This window comes from Mustela erminea, chromosome 7 (assembly GCF_009829155.1).
Source record: "Mustela erminea isolate mMusErm1 chromosome 7, mMusErm1.Pri, whole genome shotgun sequence".
NCBI lineage: Eukaryota > Metazoa > Chordata > Mammalia > Carnivora > Mustelidae > Mustela > Mustela erminea.
The window spans coordinates 91,417,881-91,441,543 of record NC_045620.1 but is presented as its reverse complement, the minus strand read 5'-3'; the positions used below and the strand labels follow the sequence as shown (position 1 = coordinate 91,441,543).

General features: G+C 44.8%; 2 protein-coding genes across 7 annotated transcripts; both read left to right on the top strand.

Moving 5' to 3' along the window:
• Positions 1–5,222: 5,222 nt before the first annotated feature.
• Positions 5,223–11,899, top strand: TPRKB (TP53RK binding protein). 5 transcript variants are annotated; one of them, XM_032352480.1, is made up of 6 exons: positions 5,223–5,454; positions 6,039–6,068; positions 7,587–7,750; positions 9,196–9,318; positions 10,685–10,861; positions 11,780–11,899. In XM_032352480.1, the coding sequence occupies exons 3-6, from the start codon at positions 7,610–7,612 to the stop codon at positions 11,864–11,866; spliced, it is 528 nt and encodes a 175-aa protein (XP_032208371.1). In that variant the 5' UTR covers positions 5,223–5,454; positions 6,039–6,068; positions 7,587–7,609; the 3' UTR covers positions 11,867–11,899. The 5 variants fall into 5 exon arrangements, with proteins under 5 accessions (XP_032208371.1, XP_032208369.1, XP_032208370.1 ...); XM_032352478.1 differs by having other exon boundaries at positions 5,223–5,472; XM_032352479.1 differs by lacking the exon at positions 6,039–6,068 and having other exon boundaries at positions 5,224–5,454.
• Positions 11,900–17,525: 5,626 nt separating this feature from the next.
• Positions 17,526–20,108, top strand: NAT8 (N-acetyltransferase 8 (putative)). 2 transcript variants are annotated; one of them, XM_032353781.1, is made up of 2 exons: positions 17,526–17,859; positions 19,125–20,108. In XM_032353781.1, exon 2 carries the CDS (start codon positions 19,184–19,186, stop codon positions 19,868–19,870), a length of 687 nt encoding a protein of 228 aa, XP_032209672.1. In that variant the 5' UTR covers positions 17,526–17,859; positions 19,125–19,183; the 3' UTR covers positions 19,871–20,108. The 2 variants fall into 2 exon arrangements, with proteins under 2 accessions (XP_032209672.1, XP_032209673.1); XM_032353782.1 differs by lacking the exon at positions 17,526–17,859 and adding an exon at positions 18,509–18,609.
• Positions 20,109–23,663: the final 3,555 nt, after the last annotated feature.

Genomic DNA, 23,663 nt, shown 5'->3' with positions numbered 1-23,663 from the left:
ATTGTCTTTTGAGTTTTTAAACCATAAAAATTCCTTTTTTGACATTCTGGGTAGAAATAGAGATGCCAATATTTGGTCAGTTTAGCCAGTGTAATGAGCATCTGCTGCCAATAAAATTAAGTTTGGGATTTATCCTCGGTCTAACAAGCGTGATTTTTATACATTGTGTCCCAGAAGTGTAGGCCTTTGAGTATCCTCAGTCACCATTTGGTCTTGAAATGTCAGTCATAAACCCTCCTGCTGTGGCGGGAAGCCCCATATAGGAAGCTGTGTGAACCACCTTTCTGATGTAATTCTAACAACTGCCCCAGAATTATGCCGTACATATTTATGTCACATGTCTTTATCTTCCAGGTTGTTCCCTTGGCTATAATGGTGCTGTGGTCTCTGAGAGCAAATCATTCCCATTCTTGAAGCCTTTCTCAGTAAAGCCTTCTTTCCCAACTCTAACCCCCTGTTCATTCATACCTTTTCCTACAAGGTACCTTGTGTCACTATTTAGTATTTATTTCATTTATATCGCAGCTTCCAAGCACAGTCTCAGATTCCCTCAACTCCCCCCTTCCTTCCCAAAGGCGCCATCTGTCACCTGGCCCACAGTCCCCTTTTCCACCTTGGCAGCAAACCTTACTGCACTCCCTGAGCCGACTAAAGGTCAGGTTAATCAAGGCCCTTACAGCCTCCAGACCAAGCTCTCTCTCTTCTGACATTTCTCCACGTTAGAGCTGGAGGAGATGCTCTACTGCCAGCACAGGATCGGGCTTTCTGAACTGCCAATGAAGGGATGATCAGAAATGAGGAAGAAGCTCCCACTGTGTGGAGCCTTGATTAGTGAAACACAGAGGACTGGAGGACACCTGGCAGGCAAATTCATCCCCCTCCTTGCTCCCTTCTGTGGAGGACTGTGGGGAAAGGTTTTTCCTTTCAAGCCTTCCAGAGAAAGCTTAGCCCACTGAGCAGACACTTGCTAAACGACCCTGCTAATGAGGAAATCCATTACCTCACATTGCTTTGCAGCTTTCCTTGCTTCACTGCCTTTTCCCTGTCACTAGTCTGCACATTTCCCAAATAAAACATTAGCACTTTAACCCTTGTATGAGGCTCTGCTTTCCAGAGGACTTAGGTAAGATACTCAAGCATTTGTTAATACATTTGGCAGTCATAGGTTTTTTTGTTTTTAAGATTTTATTTATTTATTTGTCAGAGAGTGAGCACAGGCAGAGGCAGAGGGAGAAGCAGGCTCCCCGCCGAGCAAGGAGCCTGAGGTGGGGCTCAATCACAGGATGCTGGGATTATGACCTGAGCCGAAGGCAGCCACTTAACCAACTGAGCCACCCAGACGTCCCAATCATAGGTTTTTAATTGTTTAACCATGTATACGAAAGTGGGAAATACCAGAGCTCTTCCTGATCTGATATGGAGATCCTACAAATGTTTATACCTTTAGGAATACAGAAATGTAATATATTCAAAGTAACAGTTTACCAAGAAGTATAGGCTGTAGACTTTTGGGTAGGCATTTATTCTCAGGGTTATTTTCACATGACTTGGGAATAGTTTTTGGAGTCTCGGTGTCTTCTTTGACCCATTTGTTCAGATAACACTTCCAAGGTTAGACTCACTTTAGCAGATGGTAACAGTTATGCATGTTTATGCAGGTTTATATATTGTAGAGAACAAGGCTGATGTTCTTGTGATAGTTCTCATTTAACACTCTTCCAAATCAGATCTTTTGAACTCATTTTATGATGCATAGTGACCTCTTCCTCTGCAACTGTAGTAACGGGATTATCTTTGCCTCTGGGATGACTTTTTTTTACTTTTTTAAAGATTTTATTTATTTGACATAAAGAATGTGTGCACATGAGCTGGCAGAGGGAAAGGAAGAAGAAGGTTCCCTGCTGAGCAGGGAGCCCAACAAGGGGCTTGATCCCAGGACCCTGAGATCATGACCCGAGCTGAAGGTAGACACTTAACCAAAATGAGCCACCCAGGTGCCCGAGATGACTTTTTTTTTTTTTTTAGAAGATTTTATTTATTTATTTTTTTGACAGAGATCACAAGTAGGCAGAGAGGCAGGCACAGAGAGGAGGAAGCAGGATTCCCGCTAAGCAGAAAGCCCGATGCGGGGCTCCATCCCAGGACCCTGGGATCACGACCTGAGCCAAAGGCAGACACTTTAACCCACTGAGCCATCCAGGTACCCCAACCAAGATGACTTTAGGAACAGTAAAATTCATCCATTTTTAGTGTACAGTTCAGTGAGTTTTAACAAATGCACTGTTTTATAATGACTAACACAACTGAGAACCTTGCCATCACCCCCAAAACCTTCCTCGTGTTATTTTGTAAGTAACTGTTCCCACCAACCCCATACCCTGGCAATCACTGATCGGTTTTTGGTCTGTATTCTTGCCTTTTTCAGAATGTCATGAGTTTAATCACGTAGTATATAGCCTTATGGGTGTGATTTCTTTTATTTCACATAATGCTTTTGAGATCCATCTATGTCACTGAAGGGGATCAACATTCGATTCCCTTTTTGTTGCTGAGTTAGCATTCTGTTGTATGGATATATCACCGTTTGTTTATCTATCTTCCAGGTGACACTTCCAGTTTTTGACTTTTAAACAAAGTTGTTATAATCATTTGTATACAGGTTTTTCTGTGAACATAGGTGTTTATTTCCCTTGGAGTGAGACTGCTGCTATGAGGTAACTGTTATGTAATTTTATAAGAAACTGCCAAATGTCTCCCAAATGGCTGAACTATTTTACATCCCCATCAAGAGGGTATAGGAGTTCCAGTTGCTCACATCCTTACCAGCACTTAGTACCCTCAATTTAATTGTACCTATTCTAATACTGGCGTATTTTTGTCTCATCGTGATTTTTAACATTTGAGGGGGCACCCTCATGGCTCAGTCAGTTAAGCATGTGACTCTTGATTTTGGCTCAGATCATGGTCTCAGGGTCATGAGATCAAACCCCGAGCCAGGCTCCATGCTGCACACGCAGACTGCTTAACATCCTCTCTCCCTTTCCTTCTGCCCCTCCCCACCTCCCTCCCAAAAACTAGATAAAAGTTTGAGACATAACTGATATGATATATTGTATGTTTTTAAATGTACAATTTGATACTTTCGGCATGTATACAACCATGAAGCCATTGCCACAATTAAGGCAGAACATACCTGTTACCCCCAAAGTTTCCTTGTGCTATTTTGTAATTCCCTTTTTCCACCCAAGGCCCCCACCTAAGCAACCACTGATCTGCTTTGTGTCACTGTAGTCTTATGTAAGTGGAATCATACAAAATGTACTATTTTAATGTCTGGCCTTTTTTATTGAGTGTGATTATTTTGAGATTCATCCATGTTATTCTATGTGACAACAGTTGGTTCCTTTTTATTGCCAAGTTGTAGTCCATTGTATGGATATATGATTTGCTTATCCATTCAGTTGATGAACATTATGGTGGTTTCCAGCTGTGGATGGTTACAAATATGCTGCTGAAAACTGAGCTGCTTTTTTTTAATGTCTTTTTAATCAGCTTTATTGAGGTATAATTTATCGTCTATAAAATATACTTTTAAAGTGCACAGTTTGATGAATTTTTACAAATTCCTACTCACTATGTAACTAACACCACATCAAGATCTAGAACATTGGCTTCATAGCAAAGATTCCCTTGGGGTTTTTTCCAGGCTCCCCTCTCACTCCTCCATTCCCAGCAATCTTTTGCTTTCTAGTCACTCTAAAATAAATTTTTAATTCCTAGAGTTTTATAGAAAAGGGATTATACGGTAACAAATTCTAGTGTTTTTTTTCTGAGTATGTTTTGTGAGTCATCCATGTTGTAAGTATTGCCAAGTATCAGTAATTCATTCCTTTTTGAATGATAATAATAATGCTGTATCCCATTGTATGAATTTACCACAATTTGCTTATCCACTGACATGTTGTTGGGCATTGGGTTGTTTCCAGTCTTTTGCTGTTAAGACTAAAAGTTGCCGTGAACATTCATGTACAGGCCTTTGTATGTACATGTTTTCATTTTTCCCGGTAAATGCCAAGGAATGAAACTGCCGAGTACAGTAAATACACGTTTGATTTATTAAGAAATGGCCACTCTTTTCTAAAGTGGTTGTACTATTTTATAAAAGTCAAACCAGCAATACCGATTGTGTCTGACAACACTTACATTAACAGTTTTTAAAATTTTAGTTACGTGAATGTGTAGTAGCTCCTTATGTTTTAAATTTGCATTACTCTGCTATGATGTTGAGCATCTTATGTGTTTATTGGCCTGAGGTTTCATGTATCTTTTATAAAGTGTTCAAATATGTCACCCATTCATAATTAGGTTGTTTTCTCTTACTGAGTTATGGCGTTCTTTATACAGTCTGAATACCAATCTTTGGTCAGAATATCTTTTTCACATATACATTCCCACGTATTCAAGCCAAAGGGTACTCTTTGCTACCCCTTAAATAGAGGAAGGCCTTTGTGTTTCAGAGCCTTTGAACTCTGTGTTGGCTGGAATGCTGTTCTCCCAGATCATACAGCTTGCTTCCAGACCTCCTCCAGTCACTTTCTGGTGAGATCTTAACCATCCTATTTGAAACAGTAATACCCACGGCCAGGCATTCCTCCCTTTTCCTATCTTTTTTTCTCCATAGCACACACCTTCCCGACAGCTATATTTATTATTTACCTGTGTAAATGTACCTGTTTAAAGAAAAGTGCTGTCCAAGAAGAGCTCCAACTATAAACATGGAAAATAATGCTCTGCAACCTGTTTAGAGGATTACTTCCTCTCTTGGAGGCTGATACACTCTTACGGATGAGAAATTTCAGAGCCTCCTAGATGCAGGAAGAGGTTCATTTCATCAGTGTCCTGCCACCTATCTTTTAAGTACCGGAGGCAAATCTGTCCATTCCCTCTCCCTAGGAGACCCTCCCTAAATGACCCACCGCACCGACAGCAAGAAGGGAATAAGTCCCGCCTACCCCGCAGAGAACTGTAGCGGAGACGAAGGAGCTCATCCTGGCCAACACTGTGCTTTGCACTGGAAGAAACCTACGTCTCGCCCAACACGCGTCGGAGAGAAGGCCGAGACTCGGCACTGAAACCTCAGCGTCCAGTCCCCGTCGCCGGAAGTGACGGACAGGGCCTCCCGTCACTCCGCGTCCGCGGACAGCTCAGGCTGGGGAAGAAGCGTGTCCGGAGGGGCGGACGCCGCCTCGGCCCGGCTTCCGGAATGTGAGGGCTTTGTTTCCAAGGGGAAGGTTTTCCAGGAGGACCGGAAGCGCGGGCGTGTGGGTCCTCTCGGGGTTGGAAGGCCAGCCCCGGGAACGCAGCCCGGCAGGGGCAGGTACCTGTTCATTGACGTCCTGAAAGGGCGGAGAAGCGCGTCTAAGAGGGACCAGACCCGGGGCTTTGGGCGCCCTGGTAAATGGACTCTTAACGGCAAGTGGGAGAGAAGAAGGAGTCAGGGCTCTGCCGGTCGGGGGCGCAGAGCGGGGAGCCCGGGCACCGGAAGCCGGAGAGGCCGCGGCGGCGGCGGCCGAGAGAGTGTGGGCCCCGCGCGCCTGCGAGCGGAGGGAGTGACGGCTCGGAGTGGCGGGGCTGGGGGCTTTATCGCACGAGCAGCGGAAGGACCCGCTGTGGCTTACTTTTTGAGGGGATCGCTCTTTCTGCCCGCCGGAGGTTGGCTGGTGGGAGGGCGGGCGGGAACTGCGAGGCGACTGCCCGGGGAAGGCCACAGCCGTAGATGAGGGAGCGGTGTTGCTGGGGGCGGTGGGTGTAGGCGAGAAGTGGGCGGGTCAGAGGGATACCCAGGAGGTAGAATCGGCAGGACTGTGGATTAACTATGGGGTAGGTGTTCGGGGATGATTCCAAGTTTCTGGCCTAAGTGAGGGAATTTATTTTGACCTTTGCCAGGGATCCTTTTTTCCCTAGTGTTAAAACATAAACAGCGAAGAGGTTTTTTCCCTGCTGATGATATGTATTTCTATTTTGTGTGCTCACTGTAGAAAATTCAGAACGGACATCTTTTTTAGAAGGTAAAAATGACCAATATTCCTACCACCCGAGATGGCCATATTTTGGTGTGTTTCATGTTTTTGTCTTCTGTGTGCATCTTTTTTGGGAAATTGGGAATATATTCGTTATTTTTTTTCTGTATCTTTTTCCTCCCATTGGACATTCCCATGACTATAAAGATTGAACTGCGGTGTGCCAAGATATGATCCACACATACTGCTTTTTCCTAATAAAAACTCAGATGTCATTCCACCAAGTCAGAACTTTTCGGTTTATTTTCCTTTCAGTATTTTTATGCACTTTTTTGAGAAGTCCACTATTTATGCTACATTTTAGGTTTTGTTTTTCAATCACATGTTTTAAATCAATGTTATTTATTGCTGTTTTCACACATCCTTAACTGCTTTTCGGGACTATAGTTTTTAATATGGTTGTTGAGTTGCAACAAATTCCGTTATTAGTTAGATAATTTTTCAACTTTTTGCTATTAGGTTGATGAGAGGGACATCTAGTTTACATAAATTTTCAGGTTTTTGGTTTATTCTTTGAAAAGAGTCGTAGAAATGGAACCAAGTAAAAGGATAAAATGAATCTATCAAATTGCTTCATCCAAATATCTCACTAAGACTTTGATTGACATTGGTTTTTTTTTTTTAAGATTTTATTTATTTATTTGACAGACAGAGATCACAACTAGGCAGAGTGGCAGAGAGAGAGAGAGGAGGAAGCAGGCTCCCTGCTGAGCAGAGAGCCTGATACGGGGCTCGATCCCAGGATCCTGGGATCATGACCTGAGCTGAAGGAAGAGGCTTTAACCCACTGAGCCACCCAGGCGCCCTGATTGACATTGTTTTAAAGGTCATATTTTTGCAATACTTTGTTTATCAATTCAAAGATATGGTTGTCTTTCTGGTTAGTCAAGTTCTTGTCTTTTATGTTTCTTTTATGTCTTTGTCCTTTTCTTATTAAACTTATGTGTAAGAAAGGGCCAGTAATTGATCTTTTTTTTTTTTTCTTTGTTTAGTGATTGTACCCTCTCTGCTCAGATGTCATTATGAAATGAGTATCTTTGAGTCAGGTGTCATACGTTCTTCAATAAAATTTTCTTAATATTTGTGTCTAGGTTCTGCTAAAATTACATATAATGGTAAGCCGAGGAAGCTAAAAAGGCTAAGTTGGCATGAGGTTTTACTAATAGCATCAGCAACCTCTTGTCTAACAAATTCCTGACATTCTGCTCCTACTTGGCTGTTAAAGAAGCTTCCCCTCAGCCATGCATCAGATCCTGTCTGTACAACAAGGGAACCAGGCAGTAACCTTGATCCTTTCTGAAGAATGGTAAAGGAAGCTAGAAACACGTCAGCGTGGGTGGGAAGACATCTCATGAGGATGCCAAATGTGCTTTTGGGATGGATTCTTCTAGTTTAACAGTTCTGCCATCTTATTAAAGTTATTTTATTTGTTAGCAAGGCTATTTTTTAGTGAATTATAACATTAACTTTTAAACAAAGTCTTTTGGTCTTTTTGGTTTTATGCAAATAGACTCCTGCTTGTCTATGAAATGCAGTTAACACATCAGCTGGACCTATTTCCCGAATGCAGGGTGACCCTTCTGTTATTTAAAGATGTAAAAAATGCCGGAGACTTGAGAAAAAAGGCCATGGACGGTGCTATTGATGGTTCACTAATAAACCCTAAGGTGGTGAGTATAAGTGAGACTAGCTGAGCTATAACAGGGCATTGAAGAGTATGTTAATTTTTCATGATGTTACAGGTTAGCCTAAAACTGTCACCTTTGGGTAAAGAGTTCTCGTCCAGGCTTTGGAGTCAGGCTGGGCCAGCCTTGAATTTAACAGTGAATAGAAGGCTAAGTGCTGGAAACTTCCCCCAGGAGATAAAGAAAGGTTGTGGTCAGGCTCTGACCTAATGGCAAATTCCTGGATCTTCATCTTCTCGTCTGAACTAGAAAAAAATCTCTGCACAGGATTTGAAGGGCACATGCACCCAAATGTTTATAGCAGCAGTGTCCACAATAGCCGAAATATTAAAAGAGCCCAGATGTCCATTGACAGATAAAGAAGATGTGGTATATATATACAATGGAATAGTACTTAGCCATCAAAAAAAGAATGAACTCTTGCCATTTGCAGCAACATTGGTGGAACTAGAGGGTATTTTGGTAAGCAAAAGAATTCTGTCAGAGGAAGACGAATACCATATGATTTCACTCATGGAGAATGTAAGAAAATGTGAATATAGGGGAAGGGAAGGAAAAATAATGATGAAAATAGAGAGGGAGGCAAACGATAAGATGTTGAACTCTAGAAAACAAACAGGGTTGCTGGAGGGGAGGAGGGTGTAGGGATGGGGTAACTAGGTGATGGGCATTTGAGGTAATGAGCACTGGGTGTTATATGTAAGTGATGAATCCCTGAATTCTACCCCTGAAACTAATAGTATATGTAAACTAAATTGAATTTAAAGAAAGAATTTAAAAAATAAATAAAAATTTTAAAAAGCTGTTATGGGGGGGGGGGAATCTCTGTACAGGAGGCAGGTATAGTGGTTAAGAGGCCACACTGTGGAAACACAGCAGCAGAATTTAATCCCAGCTCTGCCGTTACAACTTTGAGCAGGTGGTGGCCAACCTTCGGAGTATGCTTACTCTGTTCCTTTCCATATACCAGCTCAGTCTTCACAACAACCTTATGAAATAAATACTATGACTATCTGCATCTGACAGATAAAACAGGAATTTGCCCAGGTCCCCTCAGTGGTTGAGTGACAGAGCTGGGATTCAAACCCAGACAACTCTTTGCTTTGGTTTCCTTATCCACTGCACATGAATAATAATACTGATTTCATAGGGTAGTTTTAAGGATTAAAATATCACACGTAAAATGTTTAGAATATGGCTTTTCCCATGATATTCTGAACAAATGTTATTTAAAAATTTTTCACTACCTAAGTTTCTTGCAGCTTTTAAAATTCTATGATTTTCTGAACACCCAGCAATTTTGAAAATGTAGTCCACAGAAATTGTGATGAAGTAAAATAGCCTGACATCGAAGTTACCAAAAGCTAAGGCATGCATCTCCAGGGCACTCCAGATGCTCCATGTGTAATTCTTTCTGTCCTCTTTGGTAGATTGTCGATCCATTTCAGATACTTGTGGCAGCAAACAAAGCAGTTCATCTCTACAAACTGGGAAAAATGAAGACAAGAACTCTACCAACTGAAATTATTTTCAACCTTTCCCCAAATAACAATGTAATTAATATGGATTTCACTTAATTTATTTCTGTTGACCTTGTCATGATATACCATGTGTTCCCTAGTGTTGGGTTGGAGGCTGAATTCCTGTACGCCTATTGTTGGTAACAAAGCAAAATAATAGTTAAGAGTTCTAGACAGAATTGAGGTTTAGCACTGCCTCTTACTAGACAAATAAGCTTAGTCATTTCAGATATGAGTAAACAGAAGTTAAGCTACATGAAATGAGGACAGTTTTATCTGTCCTTATCAGATAAAAGGAGAAGGAAGATCCTCCTAAATGATATATACATTTAAATGGTAAAACACTAAGCATAGATATTTGTGTGTTATCGTGCACATCTACTCTCCCTATAAACTTGAGGATAGAATCCATGTCTTTTCCATATCCAGAAGTCTTCCGGTTAACAGCCCTTAACACGGGTGCTCTCACACCTCCGGGGCACAGGAAGTTTGTGGTTTGAGGTACTGATGGTAAGTTACTGAGCTAAAGACATTCCATATGTGGTACATTAAAAAAATAACAACAAAAAAACCCTGAAAATTTTGCTGATGAAGTTTGAGTATTACTTACTACTGTTAATAACACAACCAGGTAATAATAGCATCCAGAGGATAACTGGGAATGCTGCAGCATGATTTCAAATAATGTTTGAAATTTTATAAAATTCATAAAGTGCAGGGTAATAGAATTAACTCCTTGGTACCTGGAGAAAAACATTTCCAGGTAATTATTATTTCTTTGAGATCATTTGAAATAACTTGAGAAACTATTCAATTCAGTAAGCATCTGTTGGGCTGGTCCCTCTTTTGGCTACAGTTCCAGGGCAGGAGAAGGAAATATGCTCCTGAGGAAGGCAGGGAAATGACAGAAATCCAGCTGCTCTAAGATAAATGATATATTGGGAATAATAAGTCAAACCTATGGGAACAACAAGGAAGCAACTCCTGTAAGGAGTGGGCTGCAGCGGGGAGTGCCATGTGCACTGGACGGTGAAGGATGAGGCACTCCAGACAGAAGGAGGAAAAGTGTGAAATGATAGGACCGGCACAGTCCAGGCTGGCTAGAAGGTAGGCGTGCGTGGCTGGAGGGTCATCGGGGATCAGAAGGATCAGAAGGAGGGGGTGTTTGTGTGCCATGCCAAGAATGGGCTTGCCTGTGCAGTAAGGAGGTGTACCTGTGAGCAGAGAGTGTGCTAGAGGCATAGCTGGTGGGTGTTAGGAAGGGCTGTTGAAGAGAAACACTAGGTGGAGAGAACCATTTGGAAATGTAAAATAACCCCCAGCCAGAGAAGGAGGCTGATGGGGAGATGTTTTAGACACAGAAACTACTAGTACATTATCTTACCTTTTTTTCCCTTAGATTTCAGAAGCTTTGAAAAAATTTGGTATCTCAGCAAATGACACTTCAATTCTAATTGTTTATATTGAAGAGGGAGAAAAACAAATAAATCAAGAAGACCTAATATCTCAGGTTGAAGGTCATCAGATTTCTCTGAAAAACCTTCCCGACATAACAAATATTACAGAAGTCAAAAAGGTTTGTAAATCTGTATTTTTAGAAAGAGTGATGAAGAGGGGCGCCTTGGTGGCTCAGTGGGTTAAAGCTTCTGCCTTCAGCTCAGGTCATGATCCCAGGGTCCTGGGATTGAGCCCCGCATTAGGCTCTCTGCCTAATTGTGATCCTTGTCAAATAAATAAGAAAAAAAAAGAGGAAAAGAGCCCCGCATTAGGCTCTCTGCCTAATTGTGATCCTTGTCAAATAAATAAGAAAAAAAAAGAGGAAAAGTAAAACCAATGCTGTTTGCTTATTGATCACCAATGCTTTTTTTTTTTAAGGTTAATGTAATTAAAAATTACTTGAATTATAGAGGCTAAGAATTAGAAGGTGCAGGTTTATGTAAAATATAGTTAGAAATTTAGTTGATAAAAGCATTCTCTAAGAATAAATACATTCTATATTTTATATTTCAAATGCACTGTGTAAGCTTGATTTTTTTTTTTAATATTTATTTTGAGAGAGCACAGAGCAAGAGAGGAAGCTCAAGCAGGGGAAGGGAGAGGGGCAGAAGGAGAAGCAGACTCCCAGCTGAGCAGGAAGTCCTATGCAGATGCAGATGTAGGGGTTGATTTCAGGACCCTGGGATCATGACCTGAGCTACCCAGGCTCCCCTGTGTGAGCCTGATCTTTAATGTCTAGATGTACACTTTTAAAATTGGTACAAATTTGGTTTTTGTGTTTAGAGGGTTAATCACCATAACTGCAATTTAAAGGGAACTTTTGACTTAAATGATGAGTTGCCATCTACTTTGCATATTTTAATTACATTTGTGATTTGTGATTTCATGCCATTATCCCATTAGATGAATAAAAATTTCACTTATACATGTTTGTATGATGAAAATGAGTAGTGCATGAATATATTAGCATGCCATAATTTGTCTTCTATCTTTACAGATATATAAACTGTCTTCACAAGAAGAAAGTATTGGAACATTATTGGATGGTATCATTTGTAGAATGTCAACAAAAGATGTTTTGTGAAGTGACAAATATTAAAAATTTTCAGTATTTATTTAAAAAAATGGATTTTTCTGTCTTATTATATATGTTCAATTGTAGAAAACACAGAATGTTACAACAAAGAAAAAAAAGCCACTGCTGTCTTCTCTTTTAATATTTTAAAAGATAGTCACTGTTGCTATTATGTGTTCTTATCTTCTTCTGTTTCTATTCAAATATATTTCATCTTTATGTAATTGGAATAATTGGGCATTTACTAGGTTCTTGCCTTAGTGATTTTATATTCATCAGTTCATATTCCTGCCCTTACTTCTGGCTACTCTGGCATTTTCCTTCCAAGCGTCCTGGTTCCGAAGGTTTTACATACAAGAATTCATTCATCATAGGTAAATACTAGTATAACCACCATTTTACACACAAGGCAACTAAAAGATTATACAAATAATAAGTAACTTCTCAAGGTCATACAGCTAATATTGTCATGTTTTATAGATGGTTTGGGTTTTCTTTTTTCACTTTGTCTTCTATTTTGATTGTAGCAGTTAAGACTGCCTTGGTTAAGGGTCAGCAAACTTCTGTGAAGGGCCAGATAGTATTTTCAGCTTTGCAGACCATAAGGTCTCTGCTGCATCCACTAAACTCTTGCTGTCATAGTATCCATAGGCCATAAATGATGAGTATGGCTGTGTTTCAACAAAATTCAATTGACAAAAATAAATGGTGGGCAGGATTTGACCTGTGGCCATATTTTGTGGACTTCTGGGTTAGATTAGGCTTCAGTTGTAGTCCCTAAAGCTCACTGGCTTCACACAACAGACAAAAGTCTGTGTCATCCTCAGTCTGCATAGCCAGGGTGAAGCAGTAAACACAAGGGGCAGTGACTCAAACCGGGTCTGCTTATCTCACATTTCATGGTCCAAAGCCAATCATGTGGTCCTTCCAACCACATAAGGGACAGAGAAGTATGATCCTTCCACATGCTGGAAAGTAGGAAGGTGGAAATACTTAGTGATTTCTATCATGGTCATAAATAATAAAGCATAGGGACATCACTGACATTTCTTGTCTATAGTGTGCTTAGCATTTTATATGTACTACCTCATTTAGTCTTACGACAATCCGGAGAGATTTTTACCAGCGAGGAAACAGATCTAATCTCTGAAGTCTATTTCAAAAAGTTTCAAACCTAAAGAACAATTAACAATTATACAGGAAAAGTCCATGTACCTTTCATGTGAATTTATTATTTGTTCTTAACACTTTGCTACATTTGTTTGCTCTTGCCTCTTGCTCTCCTACCTGCCTGTGCTCAGGTGTGTACAATACACACACACACACACACACACACACACACACACACACACACACACTTGCTGAATGATTTGAATGTAAGTTATAGACCTGGCACTCCAGCCTACACAGTGTTTAGTTGTTATATCTCCTTTCATCTACAGCAAAACTTTTAAGAGTGATGTTGACATTTTTTGAAGAGCACCCGAAGTATCTTTCAGAATTCCACACTATCTGGATTTGTTCATGATTTACATCAGCTTAAAAATTTTTGGAAGTAATCTTGGGTCCTTGCCATTGTGTGTCACCACACAATGTCCGTTGGCCCCATCATTAGTGATAAAAGTTGGATCCCTTGGTTAAGGCGGTGCCTTCCCCAGATGTCTCCATTACAAAGGCATCTCTTTCCCTGACAGAGCGTTTCAGCTGCCTGGGACTAATAGTCTGATCCCAATAACCCCAGGCCCCATGCTCTGAACACCTCCGTGGCATGGCTCCTCCCATGCCCCATGCCGTCACTCAATTTCTTTGTATTGACAAGGTACATGTAACATACCTAGTCTCTTCTTACACATTATACTGCTTTCAATGTTTCACTTTTGCAATAAATCTTTGTACATGTTTTTCTTTTGGATAGTTTCTCTAAAGTAGAATTCTTGGGGATGAGCAGTTGTACTCATTAGAGAACTTCCAGAGCAGAAAGGTGCCCTTCTGCCCTACCTACTGCAGCCACTTCTCTGCTCTGGTTTACTAATGGCAGCCACTCTGCACTCACATCACAATATAAGCATAACCTAGTCTGGTTGGTCTCAGAATGAAGTTTGTATTCATCAAATTTGCCTGTTAGTGATGTTTTTATAGTCCTTTCTGCCACTGACCTTCCTTCCATGTTCCCCTGTAGATCAATCCTTCCAATACCCCTGCCCCGCCCCTGTTCTGAGAGGTGGACCTATATGGCAGCAAGAGGACTCTTCTCCTTGGCTTCTGCTTAGGCTTGGCCAAGTAGGTGACCCGCAGGAGACTGGAAAGGGGAAGATCATGTGAGGCCAGCATATTTATTCTCCTGGCCCCCTCCCTGCAAGGTCATGTGGGCTGGCTTTGTCCCTGAACCTTTGAACTCCTGAGTCAGGTTTCTGTCATCTCTCCCTCCCACGCTGCTTCAGGCCTCCTGGGCAATAATACACCTTGTTCTTGCACCATCCTCGGTCCCTCTCTACCCACCCATACCTTCAGAATTAGTCCCTTTGATCATCTGCATGAAATCTGCTGGAGTTACCCTAATTTGGAATGCCCTAATTTGAGTTACCCTAATTTAAGAGTGCCTGATACTCTCTCACTCTCTCAGACAATTAGTTGTAAGGTTACAGAACATCTCTGTGGAGCTGGAATCATAGTTCTAGGATTCCTGAACATCTTACTAGGATGACCCACCTATCTACTTCTTTCCCACTGAAAGGACTTGCCATGATTTTCTTCCACTCATCTTCTCAAAATAATGAGCTCCCAGGAGAAGTTCAGGGCTTTGGTCTGATACTGGGTTATGGGGAGCCCTGATGAGAGATTAGTGGAGAATTTAAGGAATTTAAGTTAAATGAAACTGAATTGATGTTCTCTTCTCCCTGAGATTTCCAAAATGTAATGCCATTTATGAACTGTCCATCTCACTGTCCCATTTCTGGGCTACGCTGATGCAGTAAGGAATATTTTTCAAAGATATAAGTGTGGGGTTTTAATGACTTTTTCCTCTTAAATCTACAACCTTTGGACTAATGGTGATTCTACGAGGCCTTGGGTAGGAGATCTCAGCTTTTCTGGCCTTGGTTTCCATTTGTAAATGGGGACATTGATATCAACCTTAGTTCTTAGATTGTCATGAATATCAAACAGAGCCTAGGAAAAGAGATTCCTCACAGTGCCAGGCATCTGATTTCCCTTTATGTACTAGCCAGTAGTGCTGAGGCAGACAGGAGAATAAAACAGGACTCGTTGCTGGTGGAAAAGTAGAACAGTTCAGCCACTTTGGACAACAGTATGGCAGTTCCTCAAAAAGTTAAACATAAAATTACCATATGATCCAGAAATTCCACTCCTAGGTATATACCCAATAGAACCAAAAACAGGTGCTCAACCCAAAACACCAATGTTCCTAACAGCACAATTCACAATAGCCAAAAGATGGAAACAACCCAAGTGTCCCTCAGTGGATGAATGGATGAATGGATAAACAAATGTGGGATATCTCTACCGTGGAATATTATGGAGCCATAAAAAGCCATGAGCTACTGATACAAGCTACAACATGGGTGAGCCTTAAAACAAAGTGGAAGAAGCTGAACGCAGAATTTCGCCTACCACATGATTCGATTTAAATGAAATATCTAAAAAGCTGGTTAGTTGTTGCCAGGGTCTGGCGAGAGGAGGAAGGGAGAGAGACTACGTAGGGGCCAGGGGGATGCTTTTGGGGTGTGAATATGCTTTGGAACCATGTAGAGGCAGTGGCTGCACAACATACTGAGTGTGCTGAATGCCAATGAATTGTACACACTACACCAGTTAATTAAAATGGGAAATAATAAACACATGTGCCTTACCTTTGGGAGTTCATGATCTTAGCTAAGTGCCTTTAGACTCTCAGATCCAGCTGAGGCAGAGCCAGGTAGATTCCCACATGCCTCTGTTTCACCATCTGAAGGCCAGAGCCTGGAGTCTCAGCACACCCAAGGTTCCATCATTTGCACGGAGAATGACCCATAAGTCCTCCATCCAGATGCTGCCATCATTTGGTATGATCGCTCAGACTTTTCTCTTTGCATGCTTGCTTCTATACATTAGTTTCAAGCTATGGTTTTCCAAAAATGAATTAAAACCTACTGTTTTATAGTCTTTTTTAATGTCAATATATCCTCACATTATCATTGTTTATGGCTGTGAGGAAAGATGAAAAACCTGGAGACCAAGCCACTGGGTTTTGAGGAGGCCACAGAACCCAGTGAGAATACAAGGAAGGAGAGCATGGGGACAGATCACAGACCTCTGGTCCCTCAGCTTGACTGTTAGGTTTTTGACTGGTTAATATTAGACTCGCTAGGAAAACTCAACTGTTCTTTGGAGCCCCTTTGGATTCCTAGTTCAAATTCTGATTAACATTGAAATGTTTAAATATTAAAATGTATGAAACCAATGTAGCAAATACCCATGGCTCACCCCTCAGATTTCATGTTAAACTTTACCCTTGTGACCTTGCTGGGTGCCAAAGACCTGTCAGCAGTCTCCATCCACTAGGCCTGGGCCCCAGCTGCCAGCCTCTGGTTTCTGACCAGAAGGCTTCAGGATGGTACCACTAGGGGCACCAAGTCTGTCTCTCCCGCATCCTCCAGAGGTTCTTGCCAGAAATGTGGCTGTCATCTCTGACCCCTTCCTCGTCCTCATTCCCATTTGGGTCATTACAAACTCCTAATATTTCTGCCCACAAAATGCACTACAGGTGGGCTGGTTCTCACCATCTGGATTGCCTCACTCTGTTCCAAGCCACCACTCACTCTTGTAGGGCCTCTGTTAGCCCACGTGGCTCCTTAGTGAACACAGAACAAGGAAGATACCCCTTTCATACAGACAGCCTCCACTGAATGCACAGTCCAGTGGGCAGTGCCGCCTTTGAGCAAATAAGAAAAAGCTCCCCCTTCACAGATTCAGGTCTGTGTCAGGGCTCACGGCTTGGTGAGTGGAGCAGGGCTCTATTTCTGTTCCGACGAGTCCTCCTTGCCCGGATGCTCTTGAACAGTGAGCAACCTGCGTATCTGTACCTGGGGGCTCTTTTTTCACCTGGACTGGGACACTAGCCTGTGGGGGTGGGGGCTATGTGGTTCCACTCCGGTCTCCTCCCATTCACTCCCCAGATGGAGCCAGAGCAGGCACAGGTGCACAGAGGCAGGCACACACGTGCACACATAGACCGCTATGTTACTCCCCAGTTAAAAGCACATCGATGGCCTCCTGCCGCTTTTGGAGTAGAGTCCAAACTCCGCAAACTGGGACGATAGGCCCCGCATGCCCAGGCCCCAGCCGCCCTCACCACTCCCTCCCTCCCTCGGCCGTGCTGGCCACCTGTCCCCCGAACACTTTGCCTTTGACCTGCCTCAGGGTCTTCACGCCTCAGTCCCCTCAGCCCCGGACGCCCTCTCCCCCTCAGCCTCGCCGCGATCTACCTCTCCCTTCGCGTTCACCCTGAGGGTCCTCTCCGGAAGTACCCGTCACCCCCGCGGCAGCAGGTCCCTCTCCGCGTCGCGCCGCGCCGCGCCGCGTGCCTCACGGCTCTCGCCATTGCCGGCCACTGCTGAGGAGCGCCGCGATCTACCTCTCCCTTCGCTCTCGCCCTGAGGGTCCTCCCGGAAGTTCCCGTCACCCCCGCGGCAGCAGGTCCCTCTCCGCGCCGCGCCGCGCGCCTCACGGATCTCGCTACTGCCGGCCACTGCTGAGGAGCCCCTGGCACGGGAAACCTGGGTGTGCCAGGCCCTCAGCTCCGGCCGGGCTGCCCACAGGGCGCCTCGCCCAGACAGGCGTTCCATGAAGCTTAACACTCAAGCTTGAGGAGGACGAGAGCCCGGCTTCAGGAGCAGTGGAGAATATTAATAGAGGCGGGCCTTGAGGGTGCGTGGGGAGAAGCGCCCGCCACGTTTCCAGGGCGGAAGCGACCCCCTGGACAGCACACGTGTGCCACAGAGAAGGGCTTTTCTGTTGAATTTTTCCCCGCTTTAGTTGCTCTCAGTGCAAAATATTTCACAGCTGCACACACCAGGGGTGCGTCATAGCGGTGGCTGTCCCTGGCTTTGTCAGTGTTGTTTAGAGCTGAAGAGGCCGCCAGGCACGCAGTCATGGCAGCGTACACGACAGTACCTTGAACAACCGAATGAATGAAGATGGAGCCTAGTGAGATGAGGCCGGCGAACTGCAAAGGATCAGTTTCCCTCAGGCCGGGTAGAGCTAGGCAGGGAGAGAGCACCTTGCGTGCTGAGCCACGGGTCTGGACTCTAGCCTGTAATGACAGCACAAGGCGGGAGGTGCAGTCCCCAGGCTCCCAGAAGCTGTGTCCCAGAAGGGGCCAGAAGTGGACACAAGGGCATATCGAGGGGCCAGCTGGGAGATGCTCCAGGCTCCAACCACCAAGGGAGGAACGTGTAGGCCATCTGCCAGGGCAAGATTCCCTGAGATGTTCCAGACCCTGCTTCCCCTGGCAGGCTAATTCCCTGGCGATCGAGAGATCAGTGGAGAATGGGCTTCAGGTTGCATCATAGCCCAGCCTCTTGATCCTGGGGCTTCCATTGTGCGAAGCCAGCCAATCCGGTGGCCATCCAGGAAGGGGCTGGTTCCTGGTGGTGGAGGGAGCCCTGCACAGTGTCTCCTGGGATTCCAGTCAGAGACTGAGGGCAGGGCGGTCCTGACACGGCCCTGGACGTTCAAGTCTGTTGTGGTAGCAGGTGAGAGGACTGGGGTTGAAAGACAGTTTCTTGAGAGAGGCCTGGAGCCTGGGACCCTGTTCTGGGTATCAAGTCTGGGACTTTTTTAATGTTTGACTCTTTTTTTTTTTTTTTTAAGATTTTATTTATTTATTTATTTATTTGGAAGAAAGAGCACCATCGGGGAGAGGCAGAGGGAGAGAGAGTAGCAGGAGAAGCAGGCTCCCTGCTGAGTGGGGAACCTGACCTGGGACTTGATCCAGGATTCTGAGATCATGACCTGAGCTGAAGGCAGATGCTTAACCAACCAAGCCACCCAGGTGTCCTGATGTTTGACTCTTATGCCACCTCAGCAGCCTAAAAATTTGCAGTCAAGGGGGAAGGAGACTTTGTTGAAACTCTTACTTGGGGGCTGCTGGGTAGGCTGTTTGCTACATCCTCTAGGACAAAAGCAGAAATCCCCGGAGCAGTGTCTCCCCCACTCCCGGGAGGTGGCAGAGATGGGACACTTATCTGGCTTCCTTTCTCTTCCCCAGGGCTGCCAGGAAGGTCGCTCACTCTTGTGGACTTTAAGGTTCAGGCACGGCAGTCCTCCATGGCTCCTTACCACATCCGCAAATACCAGGAGAGTGACCGCACACAGGTCCTGGACTTGTTCTTCCATGCACTGGATGAGTATGGCCCTGCCTCCTTCCGCCACATCCTGAAGCTGCCCCGAACCTTGGTGCTCTTGCTTGGGGTGTCCCTCAGCCTCCTCCTGGTCTCTGGCTCCTGGCTGCTGGCCCTCATAGCCAGCCCCACCCTCCTCACTGCTCTGAGATTCCTCTGCAAATACCCCTGGACCAAGTTTACAGCCGACTGTTTGCGCACAGACATGTCCAACATCACCAAGACCTACTTGAGTGAGCCCGGCTCCTGCTTCTGGGTGGCTGAGGCTGAGGGGCAGGTGGTGGGCATCGTCGGGGCGCTGCCTGTCAAGGAGTGCTCCCTGCATAAGGAGCAGTTGGAGCTGCTTCACCTGTGCGTGGCCTTGGATCGCCGAGGTCAGGGGATAGCGAAAGCCCTGGTCAGGACCGTCCTCCAGTTCGCGCGCAACCAGGGCTACAGCCAAGTCGTCCTCACCACCAGTATGCTGCAGCACTCAGCCTTGGCCCTCTACCAGCGCATGGGCTTCCAGAAGTTGCATCAGTTCTCCCCCCTGTGCTGGAGGCTACTTGCTGTTCCTTTGGTTACGTTTGTCTACTGCCTGCCCTCTGCTCAGGCCTCTTGGGAACATGAGTAGGAAGGTGGCTCACGATCCTTTTCCTGGTGGCTTAGGAGAGGGCCGGCTCTACTGAGGTAGCAAGCAAACCCCAAAGTCTCAGTGTGATGGCACAGTGAGAGCTTATTGTTCCTTCCTTGGGAACCAGGGGGATGGTGGTGGGTGGCTCTGTTCCTTTCTGTCTTTTGGGGTGGCTGCTGTTTGATTTATCTAGCTCCACGGGAAGGCTGCATTAAAACAAATGAATAAAACAAATACACACAAATAAACATTTCTTTAGTTCACTTGTCCACCATCAGCAATTTAGGCTGGACTTGTCTGGCAGCACTTTGGTCTCCTACAACCTAATTCACACATCATCGTGGGGTCAGCTGGAGGGACAGGGCGACCGGGATGGCTCATCTTCCAACATGCGAACTCAGTGGTGGTTTTAAGGTAACTGCAGAGGAGCAAAAAGTGAAGCAGAGAAAAGCAAATGCTTTTCCAAGCTTCTCGGGTATCACATCTGCTGACATCCCAGACTCAGGAAGAGAAATGGGCCCCGCCTCTTTAGTGAGAGGAACTGAAATCACATAGCAAAGGGTGCCAAGAAAGAGACCAAGAAGAATCCTGGGAGAAGGACTGGGGCCTGCAATGCCATCAGCCTGCTTTGGCCCCCACCCACTGTGTCCGCTGAAGTGGAAGGCAGCCTGGGACAGGGAGTGGCATTTCAATGCCAGCTAGACCTAGAAGTGGTGTGGCCCCTACCGCGCTGGCCAGGTCCCAGTCACATAGCCCTAACATGCCTCGGGGAGGCTGGGAATGTGTGTGTCTGGGAAGAGGATATGGGATTGATGAGTTTCGCAGACTTGCAACACCTGGCACCCTGCCTCTTGTCCCAGTGCTCAGAGACTCCAGATTTTTACAGAAACCTCAGCCCTGACCTTTTTGTCCCTAAGTGATACAGTGACAGTGTGGTGTGTGCCCCACTGTGCACCTTGTCCGGTCAGGTCACCACAGGCACCAGGTCTCCTGACCCAGAGGCCAAGTCCCAGGAAGACCCAGGAAGTTCAGGCACACCCTTTCAGTCTGGGTCTTGTGACATACTCCCATCTTGGCAGTATGCCTGCTCATAGCTTCTCTCCTGTGAAGGATCAGTCAAGTCTCAAACCAGGCCCAAACCTGCCAATTGGCATTGCTGCTGGCACATTTCCCCTAAATGAGGACCTTTCATCAAATGCATAGGATGACTGCAAACATTCATGTTTTGTTACCCAAGACCGTGGGCCACAACTCTGCTGCCCTCCACTGGGTCTCTTTTCTCCCTAACTTTGGGTGACCCACCATCCCTTCTACCAGGCATTCTACCTCTTCCATGCCTGCAGCTTTTGTACCTTTCCTGCATGCTTCTCAAAAGACTGGACCATCTAAATCTCCTGTTACACTGTACCCCACCCCCACCTCACTCCATTTTTAAAATGAAGTTTCTGTTTCCTCCCAGCTCCAGCTTCTAGTTAATGGCAGGGCTTTGGGCCCAGCCTCTCTGAGAAGTAGAGGAAGAGGAGGTTCCCACCAACTGTCCTCGGCCCAGATGGCCTCTCAGGAGGAATTCCCAAGTGGGCTCCAGTTTGTGCTAGAGATGGGGAAGGCCCACAGAGGTCTTGATGCTTTGAAAGTTTTCTTAAGTGACAATTAATTGGTTTGCTAATCCCCATAGACAAGGTCCATGCCCTCCAGGGGCTTACAGGTCAGAGCAGTCTTGGAAACCAAGGAGGCAGCAAATTGGAATATGTTGTCATAAGTGTGCAGATGATGGGGGTACTGGACAAAGAACATCAAAGGGGCACCCCCCCCCCCCCACGGACTGGTGGACGGCTTCCCATGAGCCTCTGGTCCCACCTCAGGCAGAGGAAGTCAGGGGACCCCACTGCTCCCTATTGCCTGATCCACGGAGGGTGCTCCAACAGCCAGGGACAGAGGCCAGGCCTTTCCTGGAGACTACTCCTTTACTCATATTCCCCAGATCAAATTCACACTCTGAAACAGTGTTTGAAACAGGATTTGTGGAGTCTGAAACAGTGCTTTCCTGCAGAGTTCAGGTAAGGGGCCCAAGGCCAGATAAGTGAACGTGTCTGTTGATGAATGGAAGGAGGGTATTTAAGTCAAGACTGTGGGCTAAGGACAGCAGGAAGTTAGGCCGGAGCTTAAGACCAGGCACCAGGTATGAGAGAGAAGAAATAAGCTCTGAGACCCAAATGTGGAAGTTCCAAAGCAGGTGACAAAGACAGTTTAGAGGGGTTGCTAAGGGTTGGGGAAAGAAGAAATGGAGAGTGATGGCTGCAGGTTTTCTTTTGGGGCAATGGATATGTTTTGAGTTTCAATGTAGGTGGTGACTTCACATCATGAATGTACTAAATGCCACCGAAGGGTACACTTTAAAATTGTTAATTTTATGTTGTATGAAACTCACCTCCAAAAAGTCTTTCGAGATAAAAAAGGAAGAGCTTAGATGGCTCTAAGACCAAAGGGAGGATACAAAGGTTTGAGACAGCAGAGATGTTGAGAAGTTATGGGAGTTACAGCCAGCCATGAGTCTGCCCCGTACCAAGCAAAGGATGGGCAAGATGCCACCTACAACCCCAAGTCCACTGACAGAGAAGCCTTGAGAACACCTATGGACCTTTCTGTGGAGCAAGAGCTGATGGTTGATGTCTTCCTGGAGGAATCTAAAAGTCCACAGTCAGTGCCTATGGGCCTGGAACTCTGGCAGAAGGTGGGATGTTCCTGGATGTGTGTGTGTGTGGTGTGTGTGTGTGTGTGTTTGAGAGAGAAAAGGGTGGATGAGGAGAGAGTTCTTTTCCCTGAACTGGGCATAAGGGTATGCAGACAGAGGTGAGGCGGTGGGTTTTAGGGAATGGCAAAGTGCAGCTCTGTAACCTTGGCAAAGACCTCTTTGGGCAAGTGTAGGGGACTGATAGTTTTTCCCAGAAAGTAGGAAGGACGGAAGGGTGAGGTCCAGGATAATTTTAGAGGTCAGCAGTAAAAAACCCTAGAATGCTGACTCCAAACTTCCCTTCACTTTTCTCTAGCTAATAAGTAATTTGTTCAATTTGAAAGATGAGGTTTTATTCAGACTTTGGTCAAGTTTTAAGAACATCAAGGTTTCCTTTTATGTCCCAGTGTACTGGTTAAACTAGGGTAAGTTTGTTTTTGGTTTTGCCTGCCAGGCACATGCCTCTTCCGTCTGGCTCGCACATGTTGGTGCCCGTGTAGGTGGGTACCTGCAGGAAGGTCTGTGCTCCCCTGCTCTGCCCCTGCCTCCCTTTCTCCCTCCTCCTCGTATTTTTAATATTATGACAAAATATGCATTACATAACATTGACCATTTTAACACATTTTAAATATATAGTTCAGTAGCGTTAACTACATTCAGAATGTTGTGCAACTATCATCACTATTTTCCAGAACTTTTCAATCCCCCCAAAAGAAACTCTGTAACCATTAAGCAATAATTCCCCTTCACTCCCTCCTCCCAGCCCCTGGTAGCCACCATTCCACCTTCTTTTTATGAATTTGCCTCTAAGGATCTTGTTTAAGTGGAGTCATATAGTAGCTGTCCTCTTGTGTGTGGCTTATTTCACTTATCATAGTATTTTCAAGGTTCATCCATATTGTAGCATACATCAGAATTTTACTACCTTTTGAGGGCTGAGTAATACGGTTTACACACACACACACACACACACACACACACACACACACACATTTTGTTCTTCCATTTATCTGTTGATGGACCATTAGGGTTGTTTTCACATTTTGACCAGAGTTAATTTTT

Bases quoted from the DNA above. Each gene is read 5' to 3' on its own strand.
- TPRKB (XM_032352480.1), top strand. From the start codon at position 7,610: ATGCAGTTAACACATCAGCTGGACCTATTTCCCGAATGCAGGGTGACC. The intron at 9,319-10,684 runs GTAATTAATATG...TTTTTCCCTTAG, and splicing joins ACCTTTCCCCAAATAACAAT to ATTTCAGAAGCTTTGAAAAA. The intron at 10,862-11,779 runs GTTTGTAAATCT...CTATCTTTACAG, and splicing joins ATATTACAGAAGTCAAAAAG to ATATATAAACTGTCTTCACA.
- NAT8 (XM_032353781.1), top strand. From the start codon at position 19,184: ATGGCTCCTTACCACATCCGCAAATACCAGGAGAGTGACCGCACACAG.